General features: G+C 37.1%; 1 protein-coding gene across 4 annotated transcripts; it reads left to right on the forward strand.

Annotated features, from left to right (window-relative positions):
* The first annotated feature begins 1,858 nt into the window (after positions 1 to 1,858).
* Positions 1,859 to 8,547, forward strand: LOC117162212 (RRP12-like protein). Of its 4 annotated transcripts, none has more exons than XM_076619670.1 (23): positions 1,859 to 2,294; positions 2,382 to 2,559; positions 2,681 to 2,807; positions 3,498 to 3,680; positions 3,764 to 3,923; positions 4,009 to 4,181; positions 4,251 to 4,486; positions 4,568 to 4,735; positions 4,806 to 4,914; positions 4,984 to 5,148; positions 5,234 to 5,355; positions 5,439 to 5,553; positions 5,623 to 5,859; positions 5,922 to 6,148; positions 6,236 to 6,359; positions 6,447 to 6,735; positions 6,816 to 6,973; positions 7,058 to 7,320; positions 7,394 to 7,557; positions 7,628 to 7,813; positions 7,918 to 7,965; positions 8,101 to 8,257; positions 8,329 to 8,547. In XM_076619670.1, exons 1-23 carry the CDS (start codon positions 2,159 to 2,161, stop codon positions 8,417 to 8,419), a joined length of 3,816 nt encoding a protein of 1,271 aa, XP_076475785.1. In that variant the 5' UTR covers positions 1,859 to 2,158; the 3' UTR covers positions 8,420 to 8,547. The 4 variants fall into 4 exon arrangements, with proteins under 4 accessions (XP_076475785.1, XP_033199969.1, XP_076475784.1 ...); XM_033344078.2 differs by having other exon boundaries at positions 1,861 to 2,294; positions 7,918 to 8,028; XM_076619669.1 differs by having other exon boundaries at positions 1,861 to 2,294; positions 8,098 to 8,257.
* Positions 8,548 to 16,800: the final 8,253 nt, after the last annotated feature.

Consider the following 16,800-nt stretch of genomic DNA (forward strand, 5'->3'; position numbering starts at 1 on the left):
CACGTCACACTGCGCCACGCCACCGCGGTTCGGTGGGGTCAGGGAAGGCCCGGCATTTTCTCGCTGTGCACGTCCCGCCCATTAGCGTTACGCCTCTTTCCTGCCCCGATAGCTCCGGATCCACCGCCACTGCCCGCTCCTCGCATGGATTCCCTTCCCGTGCGGGGACGCACCGGAGACCAAGCGGCCACCTCCGCGAAAGTCCTCGCCCTCGTTGCGCCACTTCTGGTAGCCGTCCCGGGCGCCAAGGTCCCTGTTCGCAATGTCGACGACGGAAAAGACGACGATACCCGTCCCTTGGTTCTTGCGTCCTCGGTCGGCGCATGGACCGTTGGAAGAGGTTGCGCCATGGGCTTCCTGTTCTTTCGCCTCGCTTTCCCTCCTCCTCCTCCTCCTATGACAGTAGTAAATCCTGCCTCGTCGGCCGACGACTCCACGGTCGACCGCGAGGTGTCTCTCGCCGACCGCAATCGTGCTTATACGGTTCTTGCGGCGACGCCAGCATCCATAGCCGGGGGGATCGATTCCCCTAGCATTATTTCTCGCCAACACTCCTCCAACTTGCGGAGGAACAGGATCTCGAGATCCTCTAGTGGATCTCGAGGTTCTGGACCACCAAATCTATCCGTTTTCTTGGTTTGTGTATTACTCCCCGACCTGTCGGGACAGCGGAAACGGCGCGATGCCGACCAGGGGTGTGGGGGTGGTGGGGGAGGAGGACCCATAATCGTTCCCGTTGGGGCCCCGGGAGCATTTTCTTTCGTCCCCCTCATAGAGGTGATGCCCACCTCTTGTCCTTCACCGTCGTTGTTATCATCTTTGGCTGCCCTCTCCGTGCATTGCTTGGTCAGCCGTTCCACCGTCTCTTGGAGACGACTAACCTCTCTCTCCAGAAAGCGCACCCTCCTTCGCAGGTATGCGACGTCCTCCTCTTCCTGATCGTGGGTCGGTCCGCGTCCTTCACGGTCGCTTGCTTGTCGACCGGTCCGATCCTCGTTTCGTCATTCCGCGTGTCGTCGCCGCCGTCGGCACCGTCGCAGATTTTAGAGGCGGCGGCGGCCACGGTGGCAGCCTCGGTGTCGATGTCGGTGTCGGTATCCGTCCCCATCTCCCTTTTATCGGGAGTCGGCAGTAGCGCGCAGTCCGGATCCCCCGCGGACGCGTCCCCGCGCCTCCGCCGCGACCGTTGGCGCATTTCCTAGCGAAAGCGTCTCCCCGCGACTGATCGAAAATACAGTATGCTTGTACGAATTTCAACAAAATTGCAGTGGGTTACAATGGACTACAAAGGGTGAGGGAAGTGCAATGAATTATTACGATAAATTGTAAGGGGTGTGAAGTGGGATGAGGTGATAGGAGAATTGCTGTGAGTGGAATAGTATTAAGTGAATATCAGGGTGTATGTTACAAGGGAGTCGACGTGGATTATGATCGAGTGAGTGAGTTACAATATGTTTGGGTATAATTAAATGGTAATATCCTCGTTGAACAAAAATAACTGGTATAATTGGAGGATTTAATGTTAAATGTGAGAGAAACAAGAAGTGTAATGCTCGATAACTGTGGCGTGATGAGTCATAGGCGAACAATAACAAAGAACATAAAACAATAAATTATTGAATTATTGAATTAAAATATGGAGAGGAGTTGGTAAAGTCGAGTATCTATAGAAAATGCAATTACGAATCTCAATTTAAATGATAAAATTTTAAAAGGAAATAAAATTAGAATTGAATTAGAAGAAGCCAGAGTTAAATAAAATATAATAAAGAGTGGTAATATAATGGAGGAGTATTCTACGTAATATAATTGAAGAACTATATAAATATAAAGTTTTAATAATAAATATAATAAATAAGCTTTAATTACAATTTTACGGATTTTCCTGAAGTTTCAGAGGGAAGGCTCCGGTATCCTTTCACCTCCGACATATATTTAAGCTACACAATGGTGGATACATGCTGCCATCTTTCGACGGCCATTAGAATATCGTAGCATTTTGCCATACAACGCCATCAATAGCGTCGTAACAATACTTGCAGCACGTGCAGTATGGATTTAACCTCTCTCTATCGTTGTGGATAAAAGAAAGAAATATCTGTCTTGATAAATTTCGTACCTTTCAAGTATATATTACTCAAAAATTAGGTAGGAGAAGATGGGTAAATTGGGACCGCGGTTAAATAGCCGGAAAAAGGCGAAACGTTGGCCAAAGGGTCAGAGCTCCAGTTCTAATCCACAAACTAAAAAGCATCGGGAACAGGCATCGTGGATGTTCTTTAAAGATTCAACAGGTATAAACTTACAAATATCAATGATTAGAATTTTTTATGAATTTTCTTTTGTCTTTGATATTATATTAATTTTTGTAATTCTCTTAGCCTCTGCGAAGCCTGGTATAACAGAAGAAAGTTTAAAAAAACACAATGCTATTCAAGGGATTGAATCACAGGTAGAAACACCTGATAGCGAAGATAACTCTTGGGAAACATGTACAGAAAACACTGCTGATACCTTTGCTACCAATTATAGTAATTGTTCAAATATATCATTTAATAGGTTAGTACATAGTCATACTTAAATCAAACTTAGTTTTAAATATCAGCAATATGTACTCGAAGATATTATTAAATGTTAAATTGACCGATTAATTGAATATTATTGAATAATGATTTTACAGGTTTTTAAATCATTTTCAATCGAAATCACTGTTGCATAAGGAAATGTTAGCTGTGTTGTCTGCTGTAACGGAGATTATAAAACAGCATGGTGGTAATGAATCTAGCACAGAATATTTTGCTGCATTGGTATGTATTACAAAATATTTTTTAACCCTTTGCTGACGAGGCTGCTCGACAAGCGGATGTCGCCGTGGACAAGAGGTATTGGCACACACAGTTGAAAAAATATACACGTTGAACGATTGCGTTGTTGAGGGTTTATATTTAGTTCATCATCGCCGTGACTATCACTAGAAATATTGAAATGCCTGAGCTATGTCCTTATTGAACAGAGTTCATTTCCACTGTCTGAAGCACTGTTGTTGTCTTCTATCTTATCAGGTTCAAAATAATATTCGTCATCACTACTGTCACTATCGAACCTTTTCTGAATCTTTTAAGCATTGTGTACATATAAGGTATTATAAGAAATATACAAAATTTATAAAAAGCCTGCCGATTCGTCTGGTAATGCCATTGAAAGACTGAAATTCGTTGTCACTCGGCCACCATCTTGCATCGCAAGTTTATGTTAAACGGAACATAAGATTTCTAAAGATCTATAATTTTCTCCCATCAAAAATATAGCACTGTTTAGTTTACTATACCCATCCATAAGTACACATAAGATTATCACTCAGGAAAATAGACGTACGTCAGACATCTCAAAATAAGTACCTGGAACTGTGAACAGACTCTGGCGGCTATATACCGATACTCGTTCGCAAAGGGTTAAGGAAGGTATGGACAAACTAATTATAAATATTAATATCTTAGATGAGCACTTTGGAAGCGCTTGAATCGGATACGTCAATCGCAGCCACGCTCTCGTTATTAGGCATGGGCCTAAAAACTGTCCCAAAAAATGTTTTAAATATCCAATTTGGAGCTGCAAGTGGAATTTTCTTACGTATCCTTGTTAAATATGCATCGTCGGAAGAATACTTAATACTTCGACATGTAAATTGTTTTTCATTCTATTTCTTTATATGATTTTAAATATTACACCAAGGCATACTATCTATATTTTTCATTTTTCACAGTGTATTCATTGTTTATCTGTGCTCCTTCGAGCACAAGAAGCAGCCACATGGTCTAGTTCATCTACGATGCAAGTGTTGGATGTTATTTTATCATTTACCATACACTATAAACCAAAATTAAGAAAATCAGCACAACATGGAATATGTGCCATATTAAACGGTAGCACAAATTTGAATAAAGAAATTATTCAAATAAATTGGACAATTTTTGATAAACTTTAATATTACAATGTTAATAATTATAGGAGTTGATATCATGAAAGGTGAAAACCCACCGCAATATCATCCAGCTACTCCATACATTGCAAAATTTTGTATTGGTCAACTTGACTCCGAGTACGATGGTATTACAAATATTCTTCATGTCCTTACACTACTAAAAGACATTTTCCATCATTTACCAAAGATTCATGTGAAGGTATTTGTCAACATTTGTTAAGGAAATACATATATTTATATTATACAATTACGAACTTTTGTTTTCCAGACTATCAGTGAATCTTTATTGAAGCTTATGACTATGAAAAATGTGTTAGTAACTTCATGTTGTTTACAAACCTTTCATGGTTTGTTCGTTTCTCGACCATCAGAAGCTATTTTACCAGTACAAAGAAATGGGCAAATCATTACTGCCTTATATGATTATCAACCTCCAGCAACTGATACACAACCAACCTTAGCGTGGCTAACTGTAATGCAAGAAGCGTATTTAAATTTAGCACAGTAAAGAAACTTTTATATTTAAACTCCTTATATCCAATTTTATTGGAGAGATTAATTGCTGAATATATTTTTCCTTTATAGCAATTCATTAAATTTATGCGCAGTTCTTTTACCAAGAATTTTGGATAAATGCATGGAATTGTGGCTTTCGGACAAATCGGAAGTTATATCTGGTTCTTCGCACACGATAAAAATTTTATTACAAGATTGTGTCGGTAAAATATGTGAAACCGAAGAATCAATGAAAACGTAAGATTAGATTTGATTATTATTCTTCGTATCTATAATTTATATTTCATCATTTATATCATACTTTTAGATATAAGGACACTATCAATCAGATAACTTTTATGATCCATCAAGCATTAGGTTATCAATATTTGGAAGCTTGGTATCATATTCTTCATTTAATAGCCTTACTATTTCAGGTAATATCGATTTTCTGCTTCTTACCCTTTTGTCAATGTTGTACAATTCAACGTTCCCTTTTATTACAGGTAACTGGTAAAGCGAGAAGTCCGCAATTAATAGAGATATTAAAAAGTCTTGCTGAGTTACGTGATTCTTATAATTTTGCGTCGAAAAATGACGCTGAGTATGCTATTGGAGCTGCGATAAGAGTGCTAGGCCCAGAGACAATATTAAATTTGATTCCATTGAAAGCAAGTAATTCTATATGAACCGGATTATACTTAGAAAGAAAAACTTTATTTTATAACTACAGTAATATAAATCTCTATTCTATAGGTGTCGGACAATGCGATTAATTTAAAAAGAACTTGGCTACTACCATTATTGAAAGATTGTGTGCTAGGTGGGTCACTTACTTTCTTCACGGAAAAATTGCTACCTATCGTTGCATTGTGCGAGTAAGTATTGTAATCTATCTTTATTATAAGAGTATAAATTATTTTATATTGATATTTTTAATGATAATTATACCTAATTTTAGAAAAAAAGCAACCGAACCTGTAGGCGGGAAAACTTACGAATTTCTCGTTTGCCAAGTCTGGGCTATTTTACCAAGTATATGCAACAACGCTACCGATGTGAAAGATAATTTCAAGGTATATATCAGAGATAAATATAAAAGATATAGTATCAAGTGTCCATGAGATAACTTTTATCTTGTTTAGAATATAGCTAAACTGTTAGGAACAAATTTAAATGAGAGAAAAAATTTAAGGATGTCGATAATGTCTGCCTTACGAAGATTAATAACGAAAGCACTCGAAGACGACAAAAAAGAAGATATACACGAACTAGCTAGATTTGCAAAGAATTATTTACCATTGTTTTTAAATCTATACACTACTAAGCCACTTGGAACTGACGAAGAAGGACAACGCTTTGCTACATATGATACAATAAGAGTAATTTGTGCATAGGAGTAATTTTCTTTAAAGAGATTAACTAATATTTTGTACAATTACAGGTGTATCTTACAATTGCGGATAAGGAATTGGTACACGAATTATTCGATCGTGCGTTATTTAAGTTGAAAGAACCTGATATCGACGATTTTTTCAAAGAAAGTATTCACGATATAATAAGATTATTTATTAATTATACTGACATTAATAGATTAAAGACGTTTTACGATATGTGTGTACCACTTCTTAAAGAAATTTCTAAAACCAAGGAACAGAAGAAAGCATATAGGTAACTTCTTAATATATTTGGAATTAAATATTTTAATTATCTTTTCTGCAAAAACAAAAATTAGTTTTTACTTGTGTGTTCTTTCAGATTTTTTGAAGAGATATGTGGCAGTGAGAAGGAAACGTGTAAGGAGTTTGTAGTTCAATACAGACGCGAGATACAAAAATTATTAATATCCTCGGCTACTGAAGTCGCAAAACCAAGCAGAGGAGTAAGTGCTAACTTACATACATTGTTCTATAATATCAGTTTCTTATGAAAATTTTAACAAATAAGCCTTACTCATTTTTTTAATTAGGCACGATTAAGATGCTTAATTCATCTCATAAAAATTCATCCACAACTTGAGAAAACTAAGTTCTTAGAAGCCATTGTGCCCGAAGCAATAATGTGTTTAAAAGAGTTAAATGCGAAATGTCGAACTTCTGCATACCAACTTTTAAATACTATTGCGGAGAAATTTGTAGGAAATCCTACACATTTTAATGACTTTGTTAATATGCTCATGGTTGGTTTGAGTGGTGCGATAGAAAAGTATTGTACCGCATCCTTGCTGGCGCTTTCATCCGTTACATATCATTACAATGGTACAGTATATTTCAAACTAAAGTTAAAATAAATATTTCGTATAAAAATAAATAATAGCATATTAAAAATATTACAACAGGATCTTTAGCTATAGAGACAGTTAAAGAAATCTTGGGACAAACTTGTATTTTTGTTACAAGTCCGACAAGAGAAATTGCAGAAGCTGCATTGGTATATATCAAAGTATATATTACTGTGATGCCATCTCATATTGCTGCTTCGAATTTAAAATTGTTGGTTAGTAACAAAGGCATTTAATTAATAACAATAAAAGGTTAGTAATAAAATCCCATATAGCTCAATAAAAAAACGAATTTGCAGATAGACGCTTTATGTGCAATGAACGATGACTGCCATAGGCATTTCAGACAAAAAGTACGAGATATTCTCGTAAAATTAATAAGAAAATACGGAATGGAAACAATTTCTGGCATGATTCCAGCTTCTAATGCGATGTTACATAAGAGATTAAAAAATATGAATAAGGCAGAAGAAGCGAAGAAAAAGAAAAAAGAATTGAGGAAATTGAAAAAACAAGAAAATGACGAGGATACCGAATTCAATGCAAAGAGAAAACCTAAAAGGTAACTTCGTATTTTACTTTAAACGAAATATTTCTTACACAGAAACAACTCTATAATCTTTATTAAAATTCAGTATAGAAGAAATATTGGCGGATAGCGATGATGAGTTCGATGAAGATATGGACAATGAAGAGTCAAGGAAAAGGAAGAAAAGAACATCGCGAAAGGAAGCCTGGATTCATGAGAATGAAGAGATTGTTGATCTCGTTGATCCTGCGGCTGCTCGAAATATATCAAGTAAGTCTAGATATTTTTCAAAATTCGATTAGTCGAAGTTGGAATTAAATTTACAAAATAATTTTTGTAGCAACACAACCTACAGTCGCTATAAATTCAAAAATAGCGGCTATAAAACGGAAAGATCGTGAATTTAAGACTACGTCTGATGGCCGTCTTATTATCACAGTAGACAATGAGAAAGATAACGAACCAGAACCCAAGAGAAAGAAGAAATCTGCACTTTTGTTGCACAGTGATTCAGAAGACGATTATGGTAAGAATTGGGGTTAGATTTGATGTTAGGAATTGTAGAAAAATGTAAAGTAATTCAAAAAAACATTTGAACGAAGTCAATGAATTTTTATGTTACATGATCAGAAGATGATGTTCAGTCTGTAGCCATGTCGCAAGCAATGGATAAAAAACGTAAATATAGCGATAGTTATGATAACATTAGCGTAAGGAGTGGATCCACATTGAAGTATCAAGGTATAATAGTAATATATAATCTATAGTAAATTTTGGTCTGTTGTTTAATAACAATTTTGGTATCCATAGCAGGAGGGTCTGGAATACATCGACCATTGAAAAGATCAAGAACAGAATATGTACCAGGAGCAGAATATAAAGCATCAAAGGCTGGAGGTGATGTTAAAAGGAAAGGAAAACCAGATCCATATGCTTATGTACCTCTGTCAAGAGCAGCATTAAACAAGAGGTAAATGATGATACCATGAATTTTGATTTAAGTTGAAGATACGCATTGAATTGATTCATTTTTATCTTCAGAAAAAAGAAGAAAAATGCGAGTAAATTTCAGAACATTATTAAAGGAGCGAAGAAAGGTGCGAAAATTGGAATGAAGCAAAGGAACAACTAAAGTATAATATACCATAAAAAAATTTTCAAAAACTATGCTTTTGTGGTATGAGTCTCTAATTATGAGTAGGTTTCACTGGCTATAGATTTGTACATACATAAAATACATGATATAAAGTTGTGCAAGAATTGACATTGAATTAAAAATCTGTGACGATTTATAACATATGTGGATTAATATTAACAGATAAACACTTGAGAAATTGACATATTGTTTGAAAACAAAGTGACTTCGTTACAGAGCAAAAGAATTCTTATATTACTATTTATTTGTCTTGTGCAATCTGTTGGCTACAAATTAGCGCTTACAAAAAGACTTTTTACACAGATGGTTTAATTTATTGCATATTTCCATAGAACAAATATTGAAATCCTTACAATTGATACAAAATAACTTACAAATAATTATATTTGTCGGGTTTACATTAGAATTAGGGTTAGGGGCGTGAAACGAATCTTCGTTTGCGTTACACGTTGTCGTTATGCAATAGAGAAGACATTGACTAGTGCAAATACGATTATTATAGAACCGGACAAGTAACCGTGGTAGTTAGGTACTCGAGAAACTAACGACAATGATCCTAGGTTCAATAACGAATCCGCGGTCGACGGGATGATAGATGAACGTACTCACAAAATCTAAGTCGGACGCGTAATATTCACTGGTCGTAAAGAGTTACTCCTTTCATCAATGAGATCGCGAGCGAGAATGTCTTTCCCGTCCCGATCATGCCACAGAGGAAAACTATAATGGGGTGTGTCTAAGGACACGAGATCATCGGATTCGTCGAGAAAAGCCTTCGTTCAGAAAGTAAGGGAAATTGGCGTTGCTGCTAATTGGTCAATCCCCATATCGGTGGTTAGAAAAAGATGCTAGCCGCCCTCGAGGGAAAGTTGCTAGTGGGAGACGCCGCTCGTTGAAAAATAGGTCTCCCCTATTTTCCCGTAGTTGGGACAAAGACTGTTTGTCCGTTTAAAGGACTTTAGTTGACTAAATCTTAAGATTTATAACGGGCCCTCGAGCTAGCTGAACATGTACTGCGGAGACGCATCGACATCTGGCAATCATCTTACTCGAAGAATAGGGTCTGCGTGTGGCGAGCTACGGGACAGAGACCGTTGGAATGTTTACTGTCGAGTGTTACAACTATTTCCTTTTTAAGGAGAGCTATAGAATTATTCCATGCCTTTGTTAGACAAAGCGTTCATCCCGTGACCGCGGCTACGTTCGGCGACTGACTTTCGCCTCGAGCCCAAGCTCATTATCACAACTCGCGAACAATTACAATCGGATTGAATAACTACAATTGTTTAATTACAGCTATAGTAGACTCTAGATTACAATATTGCGGGATTATCCAAAATTCCAAAGTCTCCGGTGTTCTTTTCATCTCCGACATATAAAAAAATAAAGAAACTGAATTACTTATTATTTAGAATTACTCACTTGACGTAATTCTTCTATTCTTGTTCAGAATTAATATTAGTGATAGACATCCTGTCACTTTACTTTGTGTAATTGATAAACACGCGATAATATCAAGAAATACTTTGCAAATTCGTTTATTCACTACGACATTTTCTACGCAACTTTTAACATCGCTCTTATAAACGTTCTATATTCACAAATGCGAAACTACCGCGGCTGTGCAGTAGTTCGCCAATCCCCTACATTCTATAGTAGAATAGTTCTACTACACATGGTATTCTACAACAAACTTCATTAAATTAATTTAATAATTTGTGAACAATACTAATTTATGGCTTAATTATCGTTACTATTTCTCTGTTATTTGACGAATAAAATATGTCGGAGATGAAAGAACATCTGGGTTTACCATCTGGAATGTTGGGAAAAACCCCAATAGTCCAGACTTTTACTATAGCTACACTTAAGTAATAAAAATAAGAAATAATTTTTAATGTTCCAACCTGACTTTATGACAATGGGTTCGGGCTCGAAGTGACATAGCGGGTCACTTAAAAACAAAGATTGAGCCGAGAAGTGGGGACGGGAATATATAAGGGCAGTTTCATTTGGATTAAGTGTGAGTTAGTTAGTTAGGTAGTCGTTGGACGAATTGCTGATTGAGTTATCCGAATCGTGTATTACGTTGGTACTCGTCATCCCGTGGACCGTGGATTCGTTATTGAACCTGAATTCGTTGTCACCATTATCTCGACCATCCTATCGCCATTATTCATAGCCTCTTGTAGTGTCTACATTTGTACCGATAAATATTAGCTACATCCGCGACGGTAAAGTAAGTAAAGGTTCATCGAACGCCACAAAATGCCAACCTGACTCCGACAAATAAATTGAAATGTTGTTAAGGAAATTATATGTATGTACACTAATTTTTGTTTGAATCTTCAATAAAAAAAGCACGTATTGTTTAAATTTAAACAATTTAGAAAACATTTAATTCAATGTAAAAGATATAACATTTTTTTAATGAGAATGGAACGAAAAGACAAATGTATTACACATCGTGAACTTGACTTTAAGCCACTGATTCTCAACCGAAAGGTAACGTAAACAAGAATTTATTCTATAATTTATTCCACGGTCATATAAGATCTCGAGACTCATATACCGAAGCCTAGGGAAAATCTGGAAATTGAGTCTCGACTAGTTATAAAAAATCAACGTGGAAAACAAGAAGGAGTTCTGTGCATGCGTGACATGCTATGAATGCCTTAAATGGAGACAAAGACGTTTTACTTATCTCTGTCAGTCTCGCAAGAACGCGGACTTTGTTGATTTTTCAATGTTGATTTTTCACAGCTAGATACGACTCAGTTTTCGGGCGGTTTTCCCTAATGAGTGTGCAGATCTATTTATATAATCATAGTTTATCCAATGGGATGAGTCGGAAGAGGTACATAAAATCTCAAAATTTAGGGGAAACCAAAATTCAATTCATAGTTTGTAACACATATAAAATGGAAAGTTATTTTACCAAACATTAATTCCCCAACGAATGTATCTTTCTAAGATGTTAACTGTAATAACCTGCAGAGAAGCTATGCAACGATATTGAAGAACGTACTATGATAAATTTTTTTTTTTTTTATTTAATATTTCACATTCACAATTTGTCCAATTTGGACATTTGGTAGAATTTTTTAGCTGTTTGATTATCATGTGGGTGGCTACCCCCAGCGGGGTACCATCATCGTGTTTGTTAGTTTATGTCCTTTATGAGATCTGCTGGGTGTTTCCTTTTTAGTCTTCTTTCTATGCCTGATGTGTTGATCGTTTCCGCTGCCAGCCGGTTCGGGTGCGTTGCTATTCTTTCTCTGTTCCTTCTTGCGGATCTGATAATCTCCTCCTTGACCGTTGGTATTCCAAGGTCTTTCCGTATGTCCTCGTTTCTAACGTACCATGGGACGTTTACTATTGTTCTGAGAATTTTAGCTTGAATTGTCTCTATTTCGCTTGTATGGCTCATTGCTGCTGTTCCCCATAGTGCTATTCCGTACGTCCAGATTGGTTTTATGACCATTTTATATATTTTTAGTTTGTTTTCTATGCTTAGTTTGGATTTTCGACTTGTTAGCCAGTACATTTGTCTCCTTGCCATCTGTATTTTGTCTATTGTTGCTTTAATATGCTGTTTCCATGTGAGTCGTGTATCTAAGTGGAGTCCTAGGAATTTGACTTGCCTTGTTTGTATTATGTGCGTGCCGTTCAGTATAATGTTTGGTGGTATCTGTTTTCGCAGTGTGAATGTAATGTGGTTGCATTTATCGGGGTTTGCTTTAATTTGTTTAACTTGAAGCCACTTTTCTATTTTTGTGATATGTTCTTGTAGTAATGTAACTGCTGTTGCAGGGTTAGTGTGCCTGACTAGTACAGCTGTGTCATCCGCGAATGTCAGTATTTTGCTATTGTTAGTTGTTGGTATGTTGGCCGTGTATAATGTGTATAAAATTGGTCCTAGGACGTTTCCTTGCGGAACTCCTGCCTTGATTTCTTTAACTTCCGAGTGTGTGTCTTTGATTTTTACTATGAAGCTTCTGCTGCTTAAGTATGATTTGATTAATTGGTATATCTGCCCCGGAAACTGTTTCCTGATTGATTGAAGTAGGCTAGTGTGGTTTATTTTATCGAATGCTTTTTCGATGTCCATGAAGAGTGCCGTGCAGTATTGTTTTGTTTCCAGCGCCTGTAAGATTTCATTGGCGAGTCTGTGCGTTTGTTCCATTGTGGAGTGTTTGTTTCTGAATCCGAATTGGTGATCCGGTATTAGTTGATTCTTCTCTATTACGGGTTTTATAGGGTCGTAAATTATTTTCTCTAGTATCTTAGAGAACACCGGAAGTAGTGAGATTGGTCGGTAGGATTTGGTTTCGTGTGGGTCCTTGCCTGATTTGGGTATCATTATGATTTGTGCCAGTTTCCAAGTTTTTGGAAAGTATTGTATTCTTAGTATTGCGTTAACTATTATTGTGATTTGTCTTATCGCTTTTGGCGGAAGGTTTTTCAAGATTTTGCCGTTAATTAGGTCGATTCCTGGTGCTTTATTATTTTTTGTTTTTTCAATTATATTTCTGATTTCTTGTGCTGTTGTTTTGGGTATGGTGTAGTGATTGTCAGTTGGTGTACTAGTAGTTAGCTCATCCTCGTCCGTATGACTATTGTGGTTGCTGTTGTTGATGTTATATGGGGTGAATGTGTTGCGCAGGTGGTTGGAAAATTCTTCAGCTTGCTCTTCGTTGCTTCTTGCCCATGTGTTGTCTGCTCTTCTGATTGCTTGTACCATTTTTGTTGTCTTCTTTATTTTTTTGTGGCTTTCCATAGGGAGTAGTTGTAGTTCTCGTGAGCAGATAGTGACTCGATGAACTTTGTGAACTCGTTGTTGTTGTGCTCTTTTATTTTGTTTTTTATTTCTTTTGCGAGTTTATTTAGGTGTTTTTTGTTTTCTTTTGTTCTATGTTTTTGCCATTTTGCTTTCGCTTTTCTTTTTTCTCTAATTTTTTCGAGGATGTCTAGTGGAACTGTTTTTGTTTGTCTGTTGGTTGTTTCAGGTATAGTGGTTGCCCTTGCTGCTTCTTGGATAGTTTATGTGAGTGTTGTTACTGCTTGATTGATGTGTTCAGGTGTTTTCAGTGGGATGTTGCAGCTGATTTTGCTCTCTATTATTTCTTCGAATATTTGCCATTTGGTGGTTTTATTGCATAGCTTCTCTGTGCTGCTGTAAAGTATTGGTTTGTTTCTGTATGTAATTATTATAGGTGTATGGTGGGAGGTAGGCTCGAGGCTGGGTGCTATGTTTAGTTTATTTGCGTTTAATCCCTTTGTAACTGCGAAGTCTAGCAAGTCAGGTATTTTGCTCCGGTCTGTCGGCCAGTATGTCGGTCTTCCTGTGGATAATATATTGAGGTTATTATTTCTAATATATTTTTCCAAGGTTCTGCCTCGAGGTGTGGTGATCCTTGATCCCCATAGTGTGTGCTTTGAGTTATAGTCTGCCGCTGCAATATACTTGTCACCTAAGTGTCGGAAGTACTCTTCCCACATTTGCGTTGTGATTTTGTGTCGCGGCGGTACGTATACTGCTGACAACTGCAGTTGGTTGCTGTTAGTCTGTACGGTAACGGTGGTTGCTTGTATATGTTCCTTACTGACCTGGCTGTGTAGGTGATGTTTAATGTTGTTTTTTATTACTACTGCCGTCCCTCCGTGTGCTTTCCCTGAGGAATGCTTGGTGTCGTATATGGTGTAGTGCGGTATTTTTATATAGCTTTTTATTGTGAGGTATGTTTCTGAGACGAGTAGTATATCGATGTTGTTGCTATACAGGAATGTTTTAGTTTCCAGGGCCCTTTGTTGTATGCCGTTAGAGTTCCAGGCTGCTATTTTAAGCGTGTCTATTTTTATTTTTTGCTCATCATGTTAGTAAGTAATTGTAACATGACTGTTATCTGCTGTGTTTGCTGTCTGAGGAGTTCGTTTTGTTCGCTTATCATTTTTGTGAGTATTCCGGTGTTTTTTATGGAATGTTTTATTAACTTTTTGATTTCTGTAGCGTCGTTGCTGTGGTTGTTCTGTTCTTGATTATCTAAGGGTGACGACCGTTTGACTACTTGCGCGTAGCTTCGGTTTCTAGCGGTGTTGGTGTTAGTGTGGTTATTGTTCCTTACATGCTGTGTATTTGGTGTTGACGTAGATTCTGTGTTGTCCTGTTGCGTGTGGAAATTGTTGTGTGTCCTGTTACGAAGCGGTGGAAAAAGTTTATCTTGAAGTTGCTTTCTTACTAGACAGCCTTTATAACTCGCTGGGTGATTTCCACCGCAGTTGTAACATTTTACGTCGTTTATTTTTCCCGTGTGTGGGCAGTTCGCTGTTAGGTGCTTTCCTGCGCATTTGACACACGCCGGGTTCCTGTTGCAGTAATTTTTAGTGTGTCCATATTGTTGACACCGCATACATTGCGGTATGTCTTTTTTGTGCCTGGGTGGGTCGACTGTAATTATTGTGTTTAAAACTTTTTTAATTTCGAAAATTTCCTTGTTATTATTTTTAGGTTCTAATTCTATTAAGAATAGCGGTAGTGGTTGCTTCGTATCGTACCTTGTAATATTGTTTATAGTTCTTGTTTGGTGGCCCATCTTTGCTAATTCGTCACTTAGTTTTTTTGTGTTAATTTTTGGGTGCCTTGGTTTGTTGGTTGACTTGTTTTTAATGTATCTGTTGTTTTGTATATGTAGTATTGATCTTGTTTGTTTATAATTCTTATCGGTGGAATATTTTCCATAGTAGGTTTGCTAGTCTTCTTGATATAGGACACGGGTTTCCACCGTTTGGCTATAGGCGTAGTTTTCTCTTCTCCACTTGCCGCACTTTCTCTGGAGCACTGTTTCACACGCCCGTTTAGCTCGGCTGCTCGGGTAGAACTGTGTTGCACTTGTTCACCGATCAGTCGTATCTGCATCTGGCATCTGGTTTTTGTGGGCGAGGCGTCTTGAGTCTTGGGTCTTGACTCTTGACAACCCTCGCTGCTTCGTATTTTCCTCCCCTGCCCCACCCCGTTTTACTAACGTCCATTGACGACTATCTCATACATCCATATGACGAGCTAGCCATTCCGATTGGTCACTTTCTTATGGTGCACCTGTTTTAGCCGATACGATCTGATACTAGTTGTTCTCAGTTTGCAGAATTCCTCCCTTACGATATTTCAAGAGTTACTGAACGAAAATCGGTAATATCTAATGACAAATTAACTGGCTTCTTGTTCCTTTAAGTGGCCATCGTTATACTTACTAGTTTTTTAAATTCCTTTTGTGAAGCGAATTTTTACTATCTAAATAAAGGGAGAAATACTTGGAACTTCTTAGAAATGTATTTCTTTCCATAACTGCACATATAAGGTTCTATTCACTTAAACAATTAACGGAACATTACTGTACTGCTTGACCAAGTAAAAGTCAAGTTATACTACGATTTATCATAGTACGAGTTCTGCCCGAGCAGTCGAGCTATACGGTCGTGTGAATCAGTGCTTCCGTAAGTGCGACAAGTGGGAAAACAAAGTGACTTATAATAGAACCAATCACTAAATGATGGAAAACATGCAAAAAATACCACCAATAAAAATTCTAAATAAAGGCGAAACATATTCTATAAACAGAGCTGCAGATAAAACAAACTCAAATAAACCAACAAGCGAAGTTCACGATTGCTCAGTTATTAATGAAATAGAAATGGAAATTACACAAAATAATAACGAAAAGAATAATATCAACAATGATCTACCACATCAGAACGAAAGCTGAAAGACTGTAACTCCCAACAAACAGCGAAAAATAACTACAAATACAAATGCTAGGAGGGCTATAGAAACAGAAAGACAACAATGGCTACAGGAAATTCCTCTACAAAAATCTTTCAGCTCATTGCCAGAAGAGATGGATTCAGACCCAGCTGAAAAACCAATAACACACATTGCCAAGCCACCACCAATCTACATAGATGCCAAAATAATAGACCCCCTCATTGAACTGCTAAACAGCACGGCAGGAAAAGAAAATTACACCATTAAACAACTTAAATTGGATCAGGTAAAAGTACAAACTAATACCCCAGAAATTTTTAGGAAAGTGACAAAAGCACTAAAAGAAAAAAACGCTGGGTATCATACCTACCGACTCAAAACTGATAAAAGCTACAAAGCAGTAATCAGAGGTTTACACCCAAAGACAAATACAAGTAACATATATGAGGAATTGGCCAAAATCGGACATCAGGTAAGAACAATAAATAATATAACCAGATTTGATACTAAACAACCATTAACGCAATTTTTAATAGAACTTGAACCTAAAAATAATAATAAGGAAATTTTCGAAATTAAAAAAGTTTTAAACACAATA

Source organism: Bombus vancouverensis, chromosome 6 (assembly GCF_051014615.1).
Source record: "Bombus vancouverensis nearcticus chromosome 6, iyBomVanc1_principal, whole genome shotgun sequence".
NCBI lineage: Eukaryota > Metazoa > Arthropoda > Insecta > Hymenoptera > Apidae > Bombus > Bombus vancouverensis.

Coding starts and splice junctions, on each gene's coding strand:
- LOC117162212 (XM_033344077.2), top strand. CDS start 2,159: ATGGGTAAATTGGGACCGCGGTTAAATAGCCGGAAAAAGGCGAAACGT. Junction 3,924..4,008: donor AATATGTGCCATATTAAACG/GTAGCACAAATT, acceptor TAATAATTATAG/GAGTTGATATCATGAAAGGT. Junction 5,554..5,622: donor ATGTGAAAGATAATTTCAAG/GTATATATCAGA, acceptor TATCTTGTTTAG/AATATAGCTAAACTGTTAGG.